Raw genomic sequence first — 21,558 nt, 5'->3', positions numbered from 1 at the left:
CTATGTTAAAAGAGAGCAACTTTCAGTCTCTTTTTACTGTAGACTCTAAAGTTAGTTTACTGAATGAGGTCATCTTTCTGAAGACCAGGTGTCAGTCTTCTGACAATAAAGGCAGCTTTTTCTCAGTTGCATTTTTTTCACTTAGAAGCTGGTAGTTAGAAGTGGGTTTCTTGTGGGCTAAAAAAGGTTGGGGTTTGGCCTGCAGTCCAGATAAGGTCACTGTTCTTTAGCCCCTGCTCACATACAAGGCTTAAGTTGGTGCAAATACCAGGGAAAATTAAGTGATTTTCAGAATTCCCTTCCTGCTTCTGGCATCTCCTATCCTTTCAGACATCTAATTTAGTCATTATTGATTCCAGGCTAACTTAGATGTTATTGAGGTTATTAATGACCTTCTGGTTGTGGGAGGAAGATGGTGAGGAGAGGTTGTTTATTTGGTTTAGTCAAGGGCTTGGAAGTAGCTACTTTATCATTCATTCATTCATTCATTCTTTGATATTGTAGGTAAATTATTCTTTTGGTACTAGGTTGTTTAACTTCCTGCCTAGTTTATATTTGAGTGAATCACCTGTCAGGCTATCAGCCTATTGTGCTTTAAAACACTGGTTCCAAACAGTGCCCCACAGCTGATCTGTGAAAATATGTCGGAGTAAAACTGGTGCTGTTTTCAGCTGAGTTTTTGATAGAGATAGTGGTCTAAATGATGGGTAACTTAGAAGACTAACAAACCCAAAGTGGCTAGGTGACCCGCTGGTTGTAAATTGTGAATGAAAAGTTTTTCTTTTTCATACTTGACACAGGTATGTGATGGGAAAGTGTCTGTCCACGTTATTGAAGGAGATCACCGCACCTTGCTGGAGGGAGATGGCGTTGAATCAATTATTGGGATCATCCACAGCTCACTGGCAGAGCCACGTGTCAGTGTCAGAGAGGGTTAATTTCTACTTCATCAATGACAAAGAAAATGCCAACAACATTCCTAGTTATGACAGGTCCCAAGGAACTCTTCCTGTTCAACATCTCATCTGCTCTGCTGCCGGAAATGGGAAGTCCAGCTGGACTCAATTGGTCTTTTTCTGTCTCTTTCTTGCTTATCTTCTCCAACTTTTATGGGTTCTGTCTCCTTCCTTTCCTATGGCTGTTTCTCCCCCTAGTCTCCCTGTCCATGTTAACTGTAATGCTGTGACTCTGTCACTGCACACTGCAGTGAGGGTTCCCCACAGATGGCTGCTTCCTACACCCTTGGCAGTATAAAAAACAAATCTAGGAGTAGATTTCTTGTGCTTTATATTGTTTTTGTCTTAACATTATTCCAAAGGGTATGTGATAGCACTTGTATGTGAACAGGGTATGTGAACAGGGAGAGGAACTGCAGCTGATTTTGGAGATACTTTTTGTCTGTGAAGAATCTGTCTGCAGTTAGGTCAGAAAGAGAATTCCATTGAGGGTTTTGTAACTATATTTTTTAATTTGCTATATTCTAAGTATTTATTGTGTCAAACCAGAGACTTCTTACTTGGTTGTAATTTATCGTGGGTTACAGGAGAAAAGAAACACCCCTTTTTAGAGGGGAAGGTTTATTCTACAAGGGAAAGTTGCCCGTCTTTGAAATAAATTGGTTTCTTGTTTGTTTTTTTTTTTCCTTTCTCCCACTGCCCTGCCCTTTTCAGAAAGAAATAGGTAGAAGGAAGGATTCTTGCCATCATGTACTCTTCAGAGGAGAGAAGGGCTTGGGGGGATAGGGTGGATGGTTTGACAAATGCCACTGTATTGAGCAGCCATAACTTGGGCATGATGAAAACAGGCAAAGCTGTCCCTAGGCAGGTACTTTGTTTATGTTCGTGCAAGGTTCTGTGGCCCGCTCCATCAGAACCTTAGTGTAAAGCATTGAGATTATTGCCTTACCTTATTCCCTCTCACCTCCAGTTTTGCCACCCAATGAAGAATATGGAATGGGGAGGGCAGGGAATAGAATTCCTTAACAATAACTGAATAAATCCTCCCACCCCAGCTCTCCCATAATCAAAGCTCAGGCAAACACCCAAGTATCTACTCAAAGCCCCTATATATTTTATTTAGCACAGGGCTTGCTTAAGCCTTATGTATTCATTTTCCTTTCAGTAATGAGACTGGAAATCCCAGATAAGTTAGCTAAGTAATCAGTTTGGTGGTCTGATTTTAAAATGCAATAGTACCTTTTTAAAGGAAATTTGCATAAAATTCAATTGAAAAATTTCTTGCCTTTGCTATGCTGGATTTGTCCTTTCTGAAATCAGTAAATCCTTGTTACACTTATGATACAGAGGAGACCTGGGTAGCAACGAAGCACCAACTAGGAGGAGCTATTGTGCTTCTCAGAACTGCTGTAAAACCCCAGTTCTCTGCGTCTTCATCCCCCAGTGAAGTATTCTGGTAGTAGAGGAGCACTCCCGTGACAGGAACAGATGGCTCTTCACTGCAATTTCTGACCTAGTGTCTTTTGCTTATACCACCCTCTGTTGATAGTGGCTGGGTTAACTGATTTTAGTTTTATAAAGTATTTCTTTTGTGAAATCTGAAATAAAACAACATAATGTCAGCTTAAACCATTTTGAAATGTCTTGTTCTTGTTTTGTTTTTTTCCTTTTAATTAATACTTTTTGGTCTGAAGAGTGTCTTTTTGGCTTTTCTAGTATTAAACAGAATTCATTACTGGTTGGCTTTTGGATTATTTTCTACCAACATATCTTAATCCCATGTTTCACCTGGAATCTCTCACTTCTTGGTATAAAGCAAAAACTGCTGCTGACTTATCTGATTTGTAGTCTGTCGAAATAATAATAGTAATAATGAAGGCTTAGTTTTCTGAAGCATGGCTTCTTGTTGCCATGATTTTGGTACCTTAGATACAACCAATTTACAACTATAATACTGAAGTGGAAACTTTTAGATGAGCTTTTATTTGCAGTATTGGACAGGCCATTCATACTTCTGCCTCAGTTTTCCCATCTGTAAAATAGAACAAAAGTGTACCATCAGGGTCTCTCTGAGGGTAGATTGGCAATGGGTATAAATGATCTGAAGTTTTAGGTATGATGTCTTAATTGTCAGACAGTAACAGAAGGAGAGAAGTATGTGATATGTGAGGGATACGGGATACTAATACTGCAGTGGCTGTATGAGCTGTGTGCATACACCATGGGACCTCATTACATCTACTGCACACTGTCCCTGTACCTACTGACATTGGGTACTACCTAAAACAAAACAAATGGGGAATAGTTTGTTTGGTTTAACTACTGGCAGTTGTAGTGAGCCTGAAAAAGAGGTGAAAGAATCCTGCTTGTGTTATTTGTATTTAAAACTAGAAGGAAGAAGAAAGGATTAAATGTAAAGCAAACAGGTACAAATAGTGCTGTGCTAAAGTGTGTAATATCTGAATGGGCTGTGCAGAAGAAGCAAGGACTAATTCTATCCTGTCTGATGAAGCAGGAGTTTGGTGAGTTCCCTGTAAAAACAAGTATGTATGGTTTCATCTAAGAGCTTGAAGATTTTGTTTTAGTCATAGAAGTTGCTGATTAATTACTTACAGCTGTTACTTACTGTTAATGTTCTTGTGGTTGTTATTTGAAAAGCAAAAGGTTGTTTTGTTTAGGGCTTTTTTTCCCCATAATTATCTGATTATGAGCTGCTGCCATGTAACCTGTTACATAATTGGCTGCTGAACACAGTGTGCCAAAAATAAAAACCTTATTAGTGCTGGTATTGCTTGTTGTTTCTCAGTAGCCCATCAGATTAGACAGATGTAGAATAAAGAAGGCAAAATCCAATACTGCAATTTCTTATTTTAAGAAATAAGAGAATCTTATTTAAGATCTTAAGAGAAGACAAGGACAGAAGTGAAGTCATTCATACTTACCCTTCTCTGTGAAACTGAAGTGGGAATTCTTGTCAGCTGATGCATTCCATCCTTTTCAGAGAGCTTCTCATAGGCTAAAACCATGCTGATCTTAATCTCAAAAGTGAACAACAGTTCTCTAACTGGGGAACTGCCTAGGCTTACAGATGCACATTGCCATTTTGAAATGATGGTCCATATTCCTTAAATCTGCAATAGAAAGAGTTCAAGAATGTACGGCATATGTTGTCACCAGTATTAAAGCTATTATTTTGCTTTATTAGTTTACCACCTTCCTGAAGGCAAAGAACTATACCTCTCTTGCTGAAGATAGCAGTAAAAGCAATGCAAGAAGTTTAATAGAACTGGTTACTTAAAATAAGCACTACCAGAAAGCATGTCAAGTCCAAAAGATTTAAGGTAGAATAGGAAGCAGGTGTTTGTTTCTTTTGTGCTTACACAAGTGCCTGCAAATCAGAGTCAAAAGAAAGAAAAAAAATACCCCTGGAACAGCTGCATCAGAGGAAAGGGGAGTGCTGATAGCAGGGGCAGAGTCTGTGCATTTAAAATAGCAACCTCATTCTTTTGGCTGTAGAGAGGTAATGAAAGGTGGTAAAAAGTAATTAGAAGCTTGAAACATAATTATTGTAGCAAATTCATCACAGCCATGAGTGCTAGAAAGCTGGAGAGGAGGAAAATACAGGCTTTAACAACGAACTTGAAATGTGAGTCATTGACAGAACTTAACAGGCTTAACTGAGCAATGGGAGTGTGTACATGCAACTCTGCTTAGGCTATGGTGCTTTGTTATATGATTTTTGTTGGATTTTTTTTCTCTTCTGAAGAAAAGGAGTCCTGTAACTCAAGTTACACTGCTGTTTTGACTGGAGTAGAGATGCAGCATTTTTTATATGCTGGAGGGTATTGGCCGAGAGAAGCAGAAATTCTCCGCTGTGCTGATCCTGGTGGTGGTCAGTAGCTTTATAAAATGATGCAGAATGAACAATTTTGTCATGGATGCTGCTGTATTTGGTTCAGTCAGATGGACCATTTTCACCTCTCTGCCCCGACCATTCGACACCTAGGATGAGACAGACCTCTCAGAGCTTGTCCGAGCTCTTGCAGTGCTCAGTCACGGCGCTTCCCCTCGGCAGCGGCTGTGGCGGAGGCCCAAGTGCTCAGAGACCGCTCGGCTCGGGGACAAAGGACGGCAGCGGCTGCTGCGCGAGGCGCGTACGGGCCGAGTGCCGGGGCTCCCTGAGCGCCGCGGCATCCGCGGGGGGACCGCACAGGCACGGCTCCCCTCAGCCGCTCCCTGAGCGGCCCCTCTGCCCTCTGCTGCCCTCAGTCAGCCCGGGCAGCGCGGAACCCCGCGGCCGCTGGGCCTCTCCCGCGCGCGGTCCCTGCTGGCACCGCCGCGGTTTCTGGAGGGGACGGCGTGCGGCTGCACCGCTGAGCCAGCCGGAGCGAGATGGCGGTGGCACCGTCCGGCTGCGCCGGTGCCCGGCCCGGGCGCAGCGGTCGCGGCAGCCTGCGGGCTTCAGGCTGCGAGCCCCGGGGCGGCGGCGCGGGGCGGCAGCTGCCGCAACGCTGCGCGGGCGAGCAGGCGGGAGATGCCGAAGCTGCGCGGGGAAGCCTTCTGGAGGGAGACGCTGCGGAGCGCCCACTACGTGGTGGCGCCCATGGTGGACCAGAGCGAGCTGGCCTGGAGGCTGCTGAGCCGCCGCCACGGCGCCCAGCTCTGCTACACACCGATGCTGCATGCCCAGGTCTTCCTCAGGGACGCCAACTACCGCCGCGAGAACCTCTACGGGGAGGCCTGTCCCGAGGACCGCCCGCTCATCGTGCAGGTGAGCGCGGCCACCGCCCCGGCCCGCCCTGGCAGCCCGAGCACCGGGAGCGGCGGCGGCTGCCGGGAGGAGCTTCCCTGGGCTCACCTTGCGGTGCCGTTCTTGGGTAACGTTGAGGACGCAAGTCAGCATTGCCAAACGCACCCGCGCCATCCACCCCGCTCGTGCTAACAAATCCAGGCGTTTTCTAAATGTGCACGAATTGAAGGTAGTCAGCCTCATTCACATTTTAACGTCGTTATATAGGATAAGAGAAATCTCATTTTCTTCGTCTAAATACTACTGGCAGTACTTAGCTCATGAAGATGTGTGTTTTTCTGTTTATCCCATGTTTAGCAAAGGATTTGCTGTCCTAACCGCAGGGGTCTGGAGCACTGGACTTCTCACAGTCCCCTGCACCTCATCTTTGGAAACAAATTACAGTTGGTCTTGTAGAGTCAGGGTGTGTCCCAGATCTGGTACTAGTCAAGGAGGATCACAATTTTTGGAGTAGTTCTCTGAAACCCTGAGCTCAGTGTTTAGCTATAGAGAAAGGATGCAATGAAGATAGGACAGACTTTTAAGCATGTGTTGCTTCTGCTTCTGGATTACTCTCTGATGTTCATGTACTTCACTCTGTCCCAAAGAGGTAAAGTGGTTTGTGGAGCTGCAGAATGATACAGGGAAATACGGTTGTCATGAACAGAGGAATGATGGATTTCCACATGTGGAGCAGTTAAATGGATGAGGACTCTTTACCCTGGTAAAGAAGTGTCTCCCTAGACTGAGGGGGGATGATACGAGAAGCCTGTAGAAGTTTTACTGGCTTGAAGTGATGAATGGGAAACAAGTAAGCATAATGGTAGTTATAAACTGTGGAATTCATTGTTGTGGGATATACTGGATTCTGAAAGATTACATGAGTTTAGAAAGCAAATGAAGGAAAACACTTGAGGGTCTTTAGGTGCAACAAACACACCCTCCACTTCCAAAGCCCTTAAGGACACTTTTTCAGCTTCTGCTGTTCCCTAGTCATTTTGGTGTTCACCTTTGATCTGTCTCAGTACAGCTTTCACAGAATCATGGAAAATTCTGGGTTGGAAGGGACCCACAAGTCCACAACCCACAAGTACATTGAGTCCAACTCTTAAGTGAATTGCCTATACAGGGATAGAACTCACAGCCTTGGTGTTTTAGCACCATGCTCTAACCGAATGAGCTAATCTCAGCATCTTGTACATTCTTCTTCTGTGGGAGGTAGTTTCTTTTGACACAGAAAAATACAAGTGCCAGAAACTCAAATAATCTTAGAAAGCTGTAAGTCACAGATCTTCAGCTCAGTAAGCTGTGTGTTCTGGGTGACTCTGCCTGAACAGGATCAGTTGCTGTGAGCTTGCTGTGTTACCCTTCTTCCCACTGGCCACTGTTGGACATAAAGTACAGGAGTAACTAATCTTTGGCTTGATCTTGTGCAGCAGTCCTTACAGATTTGGTCACAGAGTCTCAAAATTAGATTAGGCAGAGGTACATATGAGTCAGCTCTGAAGACTTTGTTTACTGTGGTAACTTTCTCATTATGCAGCATGGTTGGAGACTTTCCGTAGTTTCAGTCACCTCTGGGAAAGAAATTTTTCTTTCTGTATTAAAATGCTATAGCTGTTTCTTTTGCAGAGGATGTTAAAAGTTGTTTCCACTTATTCTTGGCTACCACATGTAAAATATTCATCTGATATTTCTTTGCCTCTTGAATGCTCATCTTTCTCATTTTATTATTTGAAGGTTGAGGATCTTTAGCTGGTAAGTGTCATAAATTTTATTTGGAGGGTTTTTTTCGTATAATCATAGAATATCCTCAGTTGTAAGGGATTCACAAAGTCCAGCTCTTGCACAGAACAGCCACCAGCATCCCACCAGTGTTGTCCAAACACTCCTTGAGCTCTGGCAGGTTTAGGACTGTGACCACAGCCCTTGAGAGCCTGTTTCAGTGCCTGACCACCCTCTGAGGAAGAATCTTTTCCTGATATCCAGCCGAAACCTCTCCTGACACAGCCCCAGACGTTCCCTCAGGTCCTGTCATTGGTCACAGAGAGTAGAGATCAGAGCTGTCCCTCTTCTACCCCTTGAGAGGAGGTTATACTGTATGGAATCTCCCCTCTGTCTCCTCTTCTCTAGGCTGAACAAGCCAAGTGACTTCAGCCACTCCTCATATGTTCCCTCCACATCTTTCACTATCTTTGTTAGCTACTTTGGACACTAATAGCTTTGGATCTTTCTTACATTGTGGTATCCCAAACTGTCCCCAGGACTCAAGGTGATGCAGCCCCAGTGCAGAGCAGAGCAAGACAATCCCTTCCCTGGCCCAGCTGGCGATGCTGGACCTGATGCCCCCTGGGATACAGCTGGCCTTCCTGGCTGCCAGGGGACTGCTGACTCATATTCAACTTGCCATCAACCAGGACCCCCAGATTCCTTTCTGCAGCACTGTTCTCCAGCCTTTTGTTCCCCTGTTTGTCCGTATATGTGGAGTCACCCTATCCCAGGTTCAGAATAGGCTGCTTGTCTCTATTAAATTCATATGGTTGATGCTTGCCTAGCCCTCTGATTGTCAAAGTCCCTCTGCAGGGCCTCTGTGCCTCCCAAGGAGTGGACAGCTCCTCCCAATTTAGTATCCTCAGCAAGGTTACAAGTGTCAGCAAGGTTACAAGTCATTTATGAAGTCATTAAAGAGCTCTGGCTTCATCTAAGATGGAGCTCTGTGGAACCCTAGTCATGACCGGTCACCAGCCTAATGTCATCCTAGTCACTATAACCCTTTGCACTTGACTCATGAGCCAGTTGTTCACCCATCACTCAATGTGTTTATCCAGCTGCGGACTGGATATTTTGTCCAAAACCATCCTGTGAGAAACAGTATAAAATGCTTTACTCAAATCCAAAAAGATCACATTACATCGCTTCCCTTGATCATTTTGAGAAATAGTGTTTGATATTATGAACTGTGCATACGTGCCTGTTTTCTGTAGCAGGTAGTTGCTTCATAAACACATTTTGTCAGTACTTGAAGAAAGCTATTGCCTGATTATTCCACTTCTCTTTGGTTTTCACAGTTCTGTGCCAATGATCCTGAAGTGTTTGTCCAAGCAGCACTGTTGGCTCAGGATTACTGTGATGCCATAGACCTAAATTTGGGTTGCCCCCAAATGATTGCAAAGAGAGGTATGTGCAAATCTGAATCCTGGATAAGCAGAGAAATGGCAAATGGTGTTTCAAATGTGAATGTTGGCAGTAAAATACCAAGAGGGCCAAATCAAGCCTTTGGGAGGGGTTGCAGTACTGCTGAAGTCAGTTACACCCAGTGTAGCAGGTAACACTTGATAGTACCTAAAGCAAAAGTTAGATATAATTCATTCTTAATTAATTAATTTATCTAAAGTGACAGCTCCTGTGCCTAGAATGTCTTCAGAAGCATTATTTTTAGTGAGAGCTTGATTTTCTTCCTGATTTTTGCTCCAGCAGCCCTTTTTGAAAAACTTCACTGAAAATTACATCATTCAGACACTTAGAACTTCCTATTTCCCTGATACTTGCAGAGTTTTTTTCACAATAGTGTAGAAGCAGATGACACCTGCTGAATTCCTTAGATACTGCATGTTTGAAAACCAGAACGAGTGTTTGAAAATTTTGTATCAGTTAAGGTGTTGAGAAGATATTTGTTCAGTAACTGCCCATTCTTCTTCTAAAATATCTTTCAAAAACTAATTGGAAATAATTAGTAGTGCAAATAGATGTTTCAGTCAGATCATCTGTTACTCTAATGGGATTTATTAAACATCAGGTATAAACCCTTAGAATTTGGACTTTGAGCTGCAAGTGTCAACACATCAGCCTTGGACAGTATCAGTAAAAAGTAAAAATAAAAAAAAGGTGTGGGGATTCCTTGTTTATCCTGTAAATCTAGGGTGGCAGGAAGAACAGAATGATCCTACTCTTCCAGTTGGAGCAGGACAGAGCAACTCTGTTTCTGCCAATGAGGCATATGAGTGTCTGGATCTTTGTTTGTGAGAGTTTATGAAAACTGTGCTTCAGGATCTTACTCTTCTACACAAGTCTGTCATATGCTATTTTATCATAGGTCACTATGGAGCATTTCTGCAAGAGGAGTGGGATCTTCTTCAGAGAATGAGTAAGTATTTAGAGAAGGAATAGGATGAACTAATTATTGAGAGGAGGTTTAGGGATTTTGGGGGAAAGGAGGTGCGTCATATTTTTTGGGGCAGAGTTCTCTTTGGGTTTTGAAGTGGTGGTTGCCTTTGTTGGTTTTTGGTTTGTTTTGTGTTTTTGTTTTGTTCTTTTTTCAATTTCATACTGTATTCCAGTGGCATCCTCAAGATATTTGGTGGTATCCCACTGCAAATTTGCACTCCATCTACAAAAAGACTTAGACTTTTGTACCTGAAACAGACTTAAAGTGAAAGTCAATGAAGTTCCAGTCTCATATGATAGCTTAGTTGCTCTCCAGCTCTAGAAATCATAAAAGTCCCAGTGCCTCAGTTTCTCACTTTGAATTTCTCAGGTGCCCAGAGCCATGTTTCTGCTTGAAGTCACAGCTGCTCTTTTCTAATCAACTCTGTGTACCCTTTCTGTCCACAGTATGGCAAAATATGTTTTTCTTCTAATTTGTGTAGGTTATTTTCAGACCATCAGTAGCTGTTGTGAACAGTATCATATTTTTTAAGAAATACATGATATACATGAAATACTGATACCAAAAGCAAGGTTTTGGACATTTTGTAGAACTAAGAATGTGCTTTCACCCCACTTCAAAGCAAATGTTGGAACCATGAAGTTAGAGAGTCTTATTTCTGTTTGCATTCCTGGTGGTCTGGGGGATCTTGAATGATGTGTGGTACAAAAACACTGCTGGGAACCTGGAAGATAAGACAGTGTTACATGCCCAGCATGTAATGTGTCTGTTGAGAAATATGCAGATCAGAATAGCCTCAAGGTCATCTAGTTGGGTGAGAACCCAGGCTGTCTTCTAAGAGGGTTGTCTTAGACTGTCCTCTTCCTCCTTCTTTCCCTAGCCACCTTTAAAATGGTGGAGCACTCTTTTCTGCTTGCACCTGTATACACCTTGTTTAGTTCTTTGAAAGTGTGATGGGAAGTACCTATTGTTAGAGCTCGTAGGATTTGGATTAGAAGACAGCAGGTGACTTTCTACATTGTATATCCAAGCTGTGGAAGAGAAGAGAATTTCAGATACAACATTACTCAATGTTTTCCTGTTGGCTCTCTTTGGTAGCTCTCTTTTTGGTATTTTTGTGATTCTATGTACTGTGTAAGGACTATGAGTTTTCCATGTTGTTCTAGATTTCACCCTGGCTCTATAACCTACATTTACTACTTGATTGCATCCACTGTCTACCTCACTTGATATGCCTCTGCTTGCCATGGATAAGACTCTACTCTATAATGATTATTTTGGTGATAATTTGCAAAGAAGTGAAGCACCTTTTTGTGGGAAAGGTAGACAAGCGTTAATGTTGGAGGAGTACAATAGCCTGTGATGATAATAAACTTGTATCAATAATTAATTCATGAGGGGGTGGTCATTGAAAGTGAAGGATTAATGCAGTGAAAGTGTTAGGGCTATTAAATGGGTGACTATTTTATGCCACCTTGTTGGGATGCAGATTTTGTGCTTCATGCCTGTGTTACTGTTACATGATTAAACTATGCAATAAGGATTCTAGAGGACACTGCTGATTTTTAAGCTGTGAGAACTGCATAGCAGTAACTTCTCATTCTTTTTCTATACCATACCCAGTATCAAATCTTGAGGAGAGCAGACACTTTACATAGCATTGTGCAGCCCACTTACCTCTCTTTTCAATCTTTCTCAGTTTTACTGGCTAACGAGAAGCTCTCTGTTCCCATCACATGCAAAATCCGCGTTTTCCCAGACATTGACAAGACAGTGAAGTATGCACAGATGCTGGAGAAAGCTGGCTGCCAGGTAAGAAGGCAGCTGGTCCCTCTACTCTTGCACGGGACACATGTCTTTGTGTAAAGTATGTGATGACCAGTTCTTGATGTACCGTGGAGATGAATAGGCTGCATTATTTTGCAGACAGAGCAAATGGGATGCAGACAGATTCTGTGTGTTTGCAGTCCTAGGCTGCGTGTCATTAGTGTGGTACAGAAGACACAATGATTTCAGTCTTTTGTAATCACTGCACTGTGTGCATCTCAGTCTTCACATAATGCTGCAGGAGGCAGTGTGAATGCATGAAATCCACCGTACTGTAGAAGAAAAAGGGTATCAAAAGGTATCACTAGAAGAAACAGGCAGCTTTCTAGGATTTAACTCCAATTAAATTGGAAGAGATGGTCTGTGGTTAGAGACAGTACTGACAGTATTGGACCTTCTGCTGAGGAGAAAGCTAGATCAATATATCACAAATTCCAGAGTGAATCACAAATGGAATACAGTGGCAAAAGGAAATCTGTAGGTTTTCCCATTATAGAATCTTGTCATGCCATGGAATAGGAAGATGAAAGGAGCCTAAGACCATGCCACAGTAGGTGACCTGCTGATATCTTTCTGTGTTGCTAAACTCCCTGCACTGTTGAAATAGCAGGAAGAGCTCAGTAGCATCCATGAGGGGGAGGGAGTGAAAGGAAATTTTTTTCAGTGGATTTATTCATGCATGCGGAAAGTAGATGTAATTTTGTGTTCCAGCTGCTGACTGTGCATGGCCGTACTAAAGAACAGAAAGGACCACTTGCTGGCGTGGCATCTTGGGAGCACATTCAAGCTGTAAGGTTAGTGAGAAGTACCAGGCAGTCTTAGTGGATTCCTGTTAACACTCTGGATTTTAAACAGAGTGTACAATGGCATTGAAGAGGAAACAAATTTGTGTTACAGGAGAATTTCTGGGTTGACTCTAATTCTCAATTTTACACGTCCATTTTATTCACTGGTATAGAAAAGCTGTAAACATTCCTGTATTTGCAAATGGAAACATCCAGTGTCTCAGCGATGTGGAAGAATGCATACGTAAGACAGGAGTACATGGCGTCATGAGTGCAGGTAAAATGAACTTTTACTTGGATGAAAATACGAATTGTTTCTTATTCCCTTAGCAGCCCCATATACATTTATTAAAAACTTATGTCAGATTGACTTGGTGAACAGCTTTACTTGAGAGCTGAGTGGCCATTCTCTCTCGTCTGCTACTGACCATCTCATACCAGGACCAGGAATCACTTAAGATTTGTAAGAATTGTTATGTCGGACTTGTAATACCATTGACTCATTGAGCTTAAATCTAATTACTTGACAAAGGCATATGGGGCTCCTGTTGTCCTGGAATATTTTTGTGACATCTGTTAATTAATGGAACAGTTTTTAAATGGTTCTCAATTAACTAAGTACATCTGTGGATTAATATTCCTACAGGTGGTTCATGTTGGGTTGGGACAAGAAAGAATTGACATAATTTCCATAACTTACAGGAGGAGCTAGGATAGGCATCAGAAACAGCTTCTAATCACACACACAGCTAAAGAAGGGTTGTAGAATCTTGGTTGTAGAAAATACTGATTAACAAAAGGCTTGTGAAGCCAGTAGAGAAAAGCACAGTGAGAAGCTGTATCTCTGAACTCGGGCCAGACAAATATCAAGACATAAGGCAAGACACCGGTCATTCCGGTATTTAACCGTTGGGCAACAAAAGCAGTGATTTCTCTATTTATTAATTGATTTACTGTCTTTGTGTTAAGGTTAGACGCCTTTCTAGAAACTGTACTTTAATTAAACATGAGCTGTTCAGTGTAATTAGGAACTGTATAGTGAAGTACAGCATGTCAAGGTCAGGCTAGAGTTTTACAGACCCTGTGTTGTTCTTGAGGTGCTGTGGCTGTGGCGGTAGGATTACAAAAGAGGTGATGAAACTCCAGAGCAGAGATTTTTTTGTTTCAATCCTGAAATGAAAGTTTGAGTATTTCTTTTCATTCCCTAGAAGGTAATCTTCATAACCCAGCTTTGTTTGAGGGCCGAAACCCATTGGTGTGGGAGATGGCTGAGGAGTATCTGGAGATAGTGCGGAAGTACCCTTGTCCATTGTCTTACGTTAGGGCACATCTCTTCAAGCTCTGGCATCACACGTGAGTACCTCCAGGGAACTCTTAATTTTTTCAGGGCTCATCCTGCTTAGCAAGAATTTGGGTTTTCTGGAAAAGGATTTGTTTGGCCAGAATGAGTGTGCTGCAAGGTTTTCTTTGCTTTTCCTGGCTGGAGAAGGGTGTGGACTGAGGCCTTTACCCTTCCTTTCACATCTGGGAAATAGGGCATGGGGAATGAACAAGTTGCCACAAGATCAGCCAGGGTTGTGAGCTCACAGCACACCAGATGCAATGTGGTAATTGCCCATATGCACACACACACACACTTTGTGGCAAACACAAATTAACTATCTCCTTGTTCATGTGTGGCAAAGTGCTGTTGCATTTATTGTGGAGTAAGAGCATGGCTATGGGCAGTTACTGAGAAGCAGCTGATGCACTGTACATTCATGGTTCGCTTATGTCAGACTACCTTGGTTGTCTGGAAGAGAAATATGTGTGCTTTTCTTTGGACTTATGAAGAAGAACATAAGCTTCTACTAAAGGCAAATTAATCAAAAATAGTATTTTTTAATTTTTAGTTGATTTCAGTCTAAATATAATTTGATGTTTGGGATTTGCCTCAGGCTTCAAGTTTACCAGCAGCTGCGTGAAGAATTAGCAAAAGTGAAGACTCTAGAAGGCATCGTAGATGTCAACAGGGAGCTGAAACTACGATGCCAGGTACCAAGATGGGCCCTAATCTCCCAGAACAGCACTGCCTGCTCTTGGTGGGAATGTACCAAGTATGTCATAGAGCTGACATCCTTTAGTCACTTCTATGAGACTTTGTAGTTTACTAACCATGATATTTGTAGCTTGCTACAGTAGCATCCCCTTAAGCCTGGATAACTTTATGTGGGATAAAGTTGATTTAGGAGTTACAAATGTGCTTCAGTTCATCTGTTGCAGTAGATGGGTTTTGCCTATATGTAATTGTAATTGTTAGCTTAAATTCAGTTTGTGATTGCCTGGAGTTTGAGTGTTATTTAGTGTATTTTCTGACAACTCCAGAAAGACTGACTGTAACTCTATGCTGCAGGAAGAAATAGCTAATCAGAAAGAAGGAGAAAAACCAAAAGAAGGGTTGCCTTTTTTCCACTGGATCTGTCAGCCATACATCAGGCCAGGGTAAGTTACCTGTTTTGATACTTAGAGGTACTCATAGGCCTTTCCCACCCATATCGTCAATATCAGCCATTGAGTCTGTTCTAGGAGCTCTACATTCATTAAAAAAAAAAAAAAAATTAAGACTTTGGATTATTTTTATTCCAGTTCAGTTTTTTCCTAGTTATTGCTTTGTTTGTGGGGATGTTGCTCATTGTTTGCATCTTCTCCTTTGTATCCTACTCAAATTTCTCTCTCTCTGGAAAGTAAAAATGAGGAATCCCACTGCAGCTCAGAACAAGAACCTGATGTGTATCGAATATGCTACCTGACACTTCTTTATTGTTTCATGCAACATGAATGTTGCTGGTAACTGCTGTCGTAACAAAGATAAGAACTAAATTATATTCTGAAAAGGATGCTTTTAATGTACGGACAAGCTTTTCAGATAGCTTATTCCCCTTCTACTGAAAATTGGGCTGAAGAAGAGAACAGTGTGTCAAGATTAATACTTAATTAAATACTTTTAAAAATGCTTAAGTAAAACCTGGGAATAACAGGTGCGAAATTTAGCCAACCAACTTTAACTGGATTTCCAGCTGATATATCTGATAGTGTGTCTGTTCACTGCCAGTGTTAACTGAAAAAGCCAGTTTTTTCTATCCCACTTCTAAGGGCAATGACACTTCATTGTAGCCATGACAGAAAGGTTTATGGTTTACCCATATTTCTGTAAACCAAAATAATGGTCAGGGACAGCTACTTCTTCCCTCCAGCCAATTTATTATGAAATTCACTGTTTCAGGCCAAAGGAGAGATGTAGGGAGAATGGAGATAGTGGAACTGAAAAAGGTGTGCGAGGGAAACGTGCTCTGGAAGAAGAGGAAGATGGAAATTCTGAGCTTCTGTCAAAGAATAAACAAAAAAAGAAGTTAAGAAATCCTAATAAAAGCTTTGATCCATCTTTAAAACGTAAGTTCCATGTATTGGCATGAATATATGGAGAGTTGCTGATACCACCTTTGACATAACTTGCTGCTAAGAATTTTCCTGTCCTGTGTACTTTTAGAAACTTCTTGAAAAAGAGGGGGAATTTTTGCTATTGAAATTTCCGTACCAGGCAACATGATTTAAATCATGTTCACTAGTAAAGGAAACAAGGATCAAAATATCTCTCTAAGCATCTTTTTGAGATCAAAATGGTTTACAAACTGAATTGTAGCTGTCACTAGCATTTGAAATGGAAATTTTGTATGAATTTCAAGCTGATGTCTGTTGCCCTGAAAATTAAGCCTTCTGATCTTGTTTTCATAGTATTAGTTACTTTCCCAGGAAAGTAACTGTAAACACGTGTTTACACATTCCTTCTAAGAAACGTCTTTGATGGATGTTTCACATGACCAGTGTGATTGGGAAGGTGGTAACTTAGTTATCCAATCCCTGGTCATAGTCAAGAATCTGTAAATACTGGAGTTAGAAAATAAAAGTATTTTCTTTTCCTGTCACACTACTGAGATGTGTTCATGTGAATCATTCCATGTCCTTTAGTGACAGATGTCCTCCAGTTTTATGCTTGACTTGAGGATTAAAATTTTCAATGCTTGGATTTTAGCATAGAGGCACTTAAAAATGCAAAGTATTTTTACCTTAGCACTGTTATTTGAGGTACTGTATTTTTATTTCAAAAAGACTCTCTGGCTAGAAAAGCACCAAGCTTTGTCTGGTTCTGATTTTTTTAACTTATTTCTTCCACATAAAAATACCATTAGTGAAATCAGCTTTCTCTGTCTCTCTCTCTCTCTCAGCCAAATATGCAAAATGTGATCAATGTGGAAACCCTAAGGTAAGTCAGTTCAGGTGTCCAAAGAGTGTCCATAGAGCATTTCCATTAAATGGACATTAAATGACCGTGTAGGGATCAATCGCACAATGTCTGGATGGAGCGAAGTGGCAAGTGGTGTCCCTCAGGGGTCTGTATTGAGACCAGCACTGTTCAGTGTCTCCATCAATGATGTGGACAGTGGGATCAAGAGTGTCCTCAGCACATTTGCAGATGACACCAAGCTGAGTGGAATGATGACATACCTGAGGGACAGGGCCATCCAGAGCAACCTGGACAAGCTCAAGCAGTGGCCTGTGGGAACCTCTGCAAGATTCTGCACTTGAGTCAGGGCAACCATGGTACCAAATCTGGGCTGGGGGGGGATGAACAGATTGAGAGCAGCCCAGGACTTCAGGGTGCTGGTGGATGAGAGGCTGGTCATGATTCAGCAATGTGCACTCACAGGCTGGAAAGTACCTGTGTTCCAGGCTTCATCAAAAGCAGCATTTATTGAGCCAGTGTCTTTACTCTGCTCTTGTGAGACCCCCTACCTGGTGTCCTGCATCCAGCTCTGGGGCCCTTGATGCTGGAGACATGTAGAGCTGTTGAGGTAGGCCCAGAGGAGACTACAAAGATGATTGAGGGATGGATTCCCTCCGCCATGGAGACAGGCTGAGGGACCAGGCGGTGTTGAACCTGGAGAAGGCTCTGGGGAGCCTCACTGCCCCTCCCAGTGCCTAAAGGGGACTTAAAAGAAAGAGCAATGGACGTTTTAGCACAGCCTGTTGCAGCAGGACAAGGGGTGCTGGGTTTAAAGTAAAAGAGTGTAGATCAAGACTAGATATGTGTTAGATTAAAAGTGATGTTTTATTGAGCCAGTGGCCCAAGTTTCCCAGAAAGGTTATGGATGCCCCATTCCGGGAAACATTCAAGGTCAGGTTGGACAGGGCTCTGAGCAACCTGATCTAGTGGAAAATGTCCCTGCTTTTTGCAGGGTGTTAGAGTAGATGACCTCTAAAGGCTCATTCCAACCCAAATTATTCTGTGATTCTATTGTTATTCCAAATCCTGAGGTAGGTCCATGCCAGTGCCCCATCAGGCACAAGTGTATGTGTGTGTGGGGAGGAAAGTCCATACTTGGGCAAAAGCTTTTTAACCATTGTGACCAGTCTCTGAGGTTGAAGGTGCTGCACAGAAATCCTTAACATACACATGTTGAGAGAATTTGCCTTGCAAAAAAAAAAAGTGCAGTCCTGCTGTTGCTGAGGGTATTGATTGCTAATACAGTTGAATGAGTTTAACTGAATTTCCCAAACTATCTCCAGATAATCTCCAAGCAAATCTCCAGACTTCCACATGTGTATGACATAACGTATTTTACTGTGAAATGAAAAACAAACTTATGGTTAGTGGTGGGTGGAGTTTTTTTGCAAAGTGAAAATTTGAATAACTGGTGTGGTTCTTAGTATACCAATATAAATACTTCAAATATAAATATATATTCAAATATAAAAACTTCATCCCAGTACAGGCTGCAGTGAGTGTCAGACAGCAACTGCAGCTCTGATTTGCATTGTGTTTGGATCTCTGCCTTTATCAAAACAAGCATAAGCACCTCATCCTCAGTTCTGCCTTTGCAGCAGATTAACATTGGCTTTCACTATTAGCAATGTGAAATGAGGCAGCTGGTTTTACAGGTTCTGTATTGAAATTCCAAGTATTTTGATATTTGCAAAAGATTAATTTTGCTTTTGCTTGTTTATTTTTCCCCTTGGGGAGCACAGCTGTTTGCTTGACAGGGCAGTGTTGCAGAGCTGTGTGACCTGAGTGTATTTATTGCTGCAAATATACCTGTAAAGCAGGGTGTAAAATGCAAGTAATTTTGTGTTCTAGCTTAAAAATTTGCATTAGACCTCAGGGGGCAGCCTGCAATACAAGCATGTGATGTTGCTTCCTGTTGTAACACTTACCACAGCACAGCAGGGGCAGCCAGCTGGGACTCAAAGTTGCAGCTACCGAAAAAAATGGGATTTTTTTTCTGTGTTCATTACTGGTAAAGCATTAAGCACTGGGCTGGCCTACTTTCAGAGCTGTCCTGTTTCATAGGTAATCCAGGTGACATCACTTGGTGCATAAACCAGGATTGTCTGCACCAAGGCTTAGATTTATTTTTGTTTTGCTCTTGCATCCCTGTAATGTTGCAGGTAGCACTTGAAATCTTCTGACTAGGCCTGCAATTTTTTCTTTTTTCTAGATTATGAATTTCTGAGCTATGTCATGAAATGGGGTGGCGGGGTGGGGGATGTGGAGAAGGAACTCAACTAAAGTCTCCCTAAACATGAAGGATTTTCTGACTGGGGTGGAGGGAACCAAACTAAACATCAACCCCCTTTTCTAAAATGTGTGTGAGCAAAGCATCCCAGAGACCCAGGCTCATATAGCCACATCATCAGTTAGCCAAGTCTCAGCTGCTGCTGTCCCCTAAGGGTCATACATTATATTTTAATAAATAAAAGGTATATTTTAAGATGCAAGTAGGGAAGTAATTCTGGTGGTAACATATTTTAGCAGATGGTAGCACATCAGGCATCGTGTTCCATGTTGCAGAGAACGAGATCAAGCACACCAGCACCAAATGAGTTCATGCTTGTTGCAGAGGGCTTATGGCATGTGCCTGCTTGTGGTGGGTAACCTGGGCTGCCCACCAGGCTGTGAGGGGGCCGCACAAGTTGAATGTGGATATTTTTTTGATTGGTTGGGGTTTTACTGTTCTTTATGTGCAAACAGTGGATAGCCCCCAGTATGACACCAACTCCATCATCTTCATTAGGCTGAGTACATGGGGTTTTTTTTCCAAAGATCTGAAAGTGCAGAGCTGTATTGTTACTTATTATAGTACACAGTAATAATTTTATTTTCACTGACACAAGTTTCTTTATACTGCTGTCCCAACCCAGGGCAATAAATGTGTGTTTAATATGTGCCGAGGGTGCTGTAAGAAAAGAGCATTCAAGGAGGTAGCAGATTGTCCAGGTAAGTGTATCTGGCCTTACCAAGGATCAAGCAAACATCTCATCCATCTCCCATGTATATTCATTAATTTTTGGGTTATGGGGTGGAGGTGAGTGTTAAAATCTACATACTACCTAAAACGCCACATGCTATAGTTTATAGTACCATTTTAAAAGACTGCTCTACCTTGTTTGTACATTATTGCTCCTGCTTCCAAAGCCTTGGGATGTACTTTCCAGTCTGTAAAGACCCATTCTTTATAATGAATGGGGTATTCTGTTTAGCACTGTAGTAATCTCATTTCAGGATTTTGGAGTTTTTTTCCCCTTTTGCTTTTTCAGGTCATGGATTACTTTTTAAGACCAAGTATGAAAAATCTCTTTCATGGCAGCACAGTCAAAGAGGAATTCAAACCGCAGACATCAATCAGAGAGGAGATGCACAGGTGGGGGAGACAGCAGTGCTGAAAGAGGCTGCTGACAGTACAGGGTGAAGCTTTGGAAATGAACAGCCCAAGAGCTCCTGCCAGACCACTACCCTGGGCCAAAGAATGTGTCATCTCCAGCTCACTATCAGCTGTGTGAACTTGTTCCACATGATTAAGTTCTAGAAAAATTTTATTTAAGTAAAAAACTGCTTTTACTCAGGGAATTATCCTGCATTTGAAATAAAAGAGATGCAATTAAATGTCTCATGCTGCATTTGAAAGACTGAAAATGCTGCATTTTTGGGTGGAGGCAATTTCTGTAAACTGCCATTACACTCTGCCTCCTGTATGCTCATTAACCCTTCATGCTCTTGTTTTTAATACTGGGGACTAAAAGTATTGTATTAGAACAGCCTTCTAACATGCTAAAAATAGCAAAATCAGTGACTTCCTCACTAACAGAAAATGTGCCACATCTGTTAGTGTTTTAGGCCACATTTTCAATGCAGAAAAGGAATGCAGCAGTAGTTGGAAAATGTGAATGTAGAACTATAAGATCTTGCTATATCCAATAGTTAATTATTATTAACTAATAATTATTAGTTTCTTACAGTATAATGAAACTTAACAGTCTTCCATGAGCCAAAGGTTGGGGGAGGATGAAATCTATTTTATTTAGAGAGGGTTGTCTACAAATATGTGGGAAGTTGAAACCAAGTCCATGAACATTTCCCTGCTCAAGGTCTCATACTTCATTATGTGGTCATTTGTCCTTCCCACGTGATAAATTTTGAGAGACATGTGACACAACCAGATGCAGGTCCAACAAATGCCTTTTTTACAGATGGGAAGTTGAAACCACCTCTTCTACTTCCTGTGGAAATAGTCCACTTCTTCCCTTGCACAGGCATACCTGCTAAAGCTGTTAAGTATTCTGAGTTCCCTGGTCTGTTCCTCCCTGCTCTAGTAAAAAAGCTAAATGTTCATTAGCCTAGAATTTCAAACTGTTTAATTGACCTGTTTCCATTTCCATTCCCATTTACAAAAAATCAGAAAGCTCAGTCATTCTCCTGTTCAAAGTCTGCAAAGGCAAAACAGATGGTTCCAGCACAAGAGAAGTGGGGCTGCATGATTTGGCTTATCATCCTACCCACATAGATTTTAGATCACACCTCCCTCTCACAAATACAATCTCCTCATAGAATCACTAGTGTGAAGGAACAATCAGGGTGGCTTTAGGCTTCTAAATTCGGGAGGGGCCCTACACTTGAGAGTACTAATTGGATACCTTTCGATAAAGAATTAGTATTTAAGGTCT

At 41.9% G+C, this 21,558-nt stretch overlaps 2 protein-coding genes and 1 long non-coding RNA gene across 7 annotated transcripts in view; 2 read left to right on the top strand and 1 right to left on the bottom strand.

Annotated features, from left to right (window-relative positions):
- FASN (fatty acid synthase) overlaps positions 1 to 2,694 on the top strand; it is a 41,876-nt gene extending 39,182 nt beyond the window's left edge. For both annotated transcript variants that reach the window (XM_086856897.1, XM_086856898.1), the window contains one exon: positions 801 to 2,694. In XM_086856897.1, the coding sequence (XP_086713023.1) occupies positions 801 to 938 (138 nt within the window). In that variant the 3' untranslated portion in view covers positions 939 to 2,694. The remainder of the gene's footprint in view (positions 1 to 800) is intronic.
- Positions 2,695 to 2,908: 214 nt separating this feature from the next.
- Positions 2,909 to 5,162, bottom strand: LOC111937511 (uncharacterized). Its single transcript, XR_002868655.2, has 3 exons — positions 4,975 to 5,162; positions 3,899 to 4,087; positions 2,909 to 2,988 (listed from the first exon to the last, which is right to left on the bottom strand). It is a non-coding gene; the product is annotated as an uncharacterized LOC111937511 (long non-coding RNA).
- Positions 5,106 to 20,500, top strand: DUS1L (dihydrouridine synthase 1 like). 4 transcript variants are annotated; one of them, XM_086856936.1, is made up of 13 exons: positions 5,369 to 5,727; positions 8,814 to 8,922; positions 9,839 to 9,889; positions 11,610 to 11,722; positions 12,449 to 12,531; positions 12,696 to 12,799; positions 13,731 to 13,875; positions 14,460 to 14,556; positions 14,915 to 15,003; positions 15,785 to 15,951; positions 16,785 to 16,822; positions 19,759 to 19,834; positions 20,155 to 20,500. In XM_086856936.1, exons 1-13 carry the CDS (start codon positions 5,491 to 5,493, stop codon positions 20,304 to 20,306), a joined length of 1,461 nt encoding a protein of 486 aa, XP_086713062.1. In that variant the 5' UTR covers positions 5,369 to 5,490; the 3' UTR covers positions 20,307 to 20,500. The 4 variants fall into 4 exon arrangements, with proteins under 4 accessions (XP_086713061.1, XP_086713063.1, XP_086713062.1 ...); XM_086856938.1 differs by having other exon boundaries at positions 5,491 to 5,727; positions 11,670 to 11,722; XM_086856935.1 differs by lacking the exon at positions 8,814 to 8,922 and having other exon boundaries at positions 5,106 to 5,727.
- Positions 20,501 to 21,558: the final 1,058 nt, after the last annotated feature.

This window comes from Cyanistes caeruleus, chromosome 19 (genome assembly GCF_971803275.1).
Source record: "Cyanistes caeruleus chromosome 19, bCyaCae1.hap1.1, whole genome shotgun sequence".
Classification (NCBI taxonomy): domain Eukaryota; kingdom Metazoa; phylum Chordata; class Aves; order Passeriformes; family Paridae; genus Cyanistes; species Cyanistes caeruleus.
Note: the sequence above shows the minus strand (reverse complement) of the source record. Positions and strands in the feature narration are given on the sequence as shown.

Bases quoted from the DNA above. Each gene is read 5' to 3' on its own strand.
- DUS1L (XM_086856935.1), top strand. From the start codon at position 5,349: ATGGCGGTGGCACCGTCCGGCTGCGCCGGTGCCCGGCCCGGGCGCAGC. The intron at 15,952-16,784 runs GTAAGTTCCATG...TCTCTCTCTCAG, and splicing joins CTTTGATCCATCTTTAAAAC to CCAAATATGCAAAATGTGAT. The intron at 16,823-19,758 runs GTAAGTCAGTTC...GTCCCAACCCAG, and splicing joins ATCAATGTGGAAACCCTAAG to GGCAATAAATGTGTGTTTAA.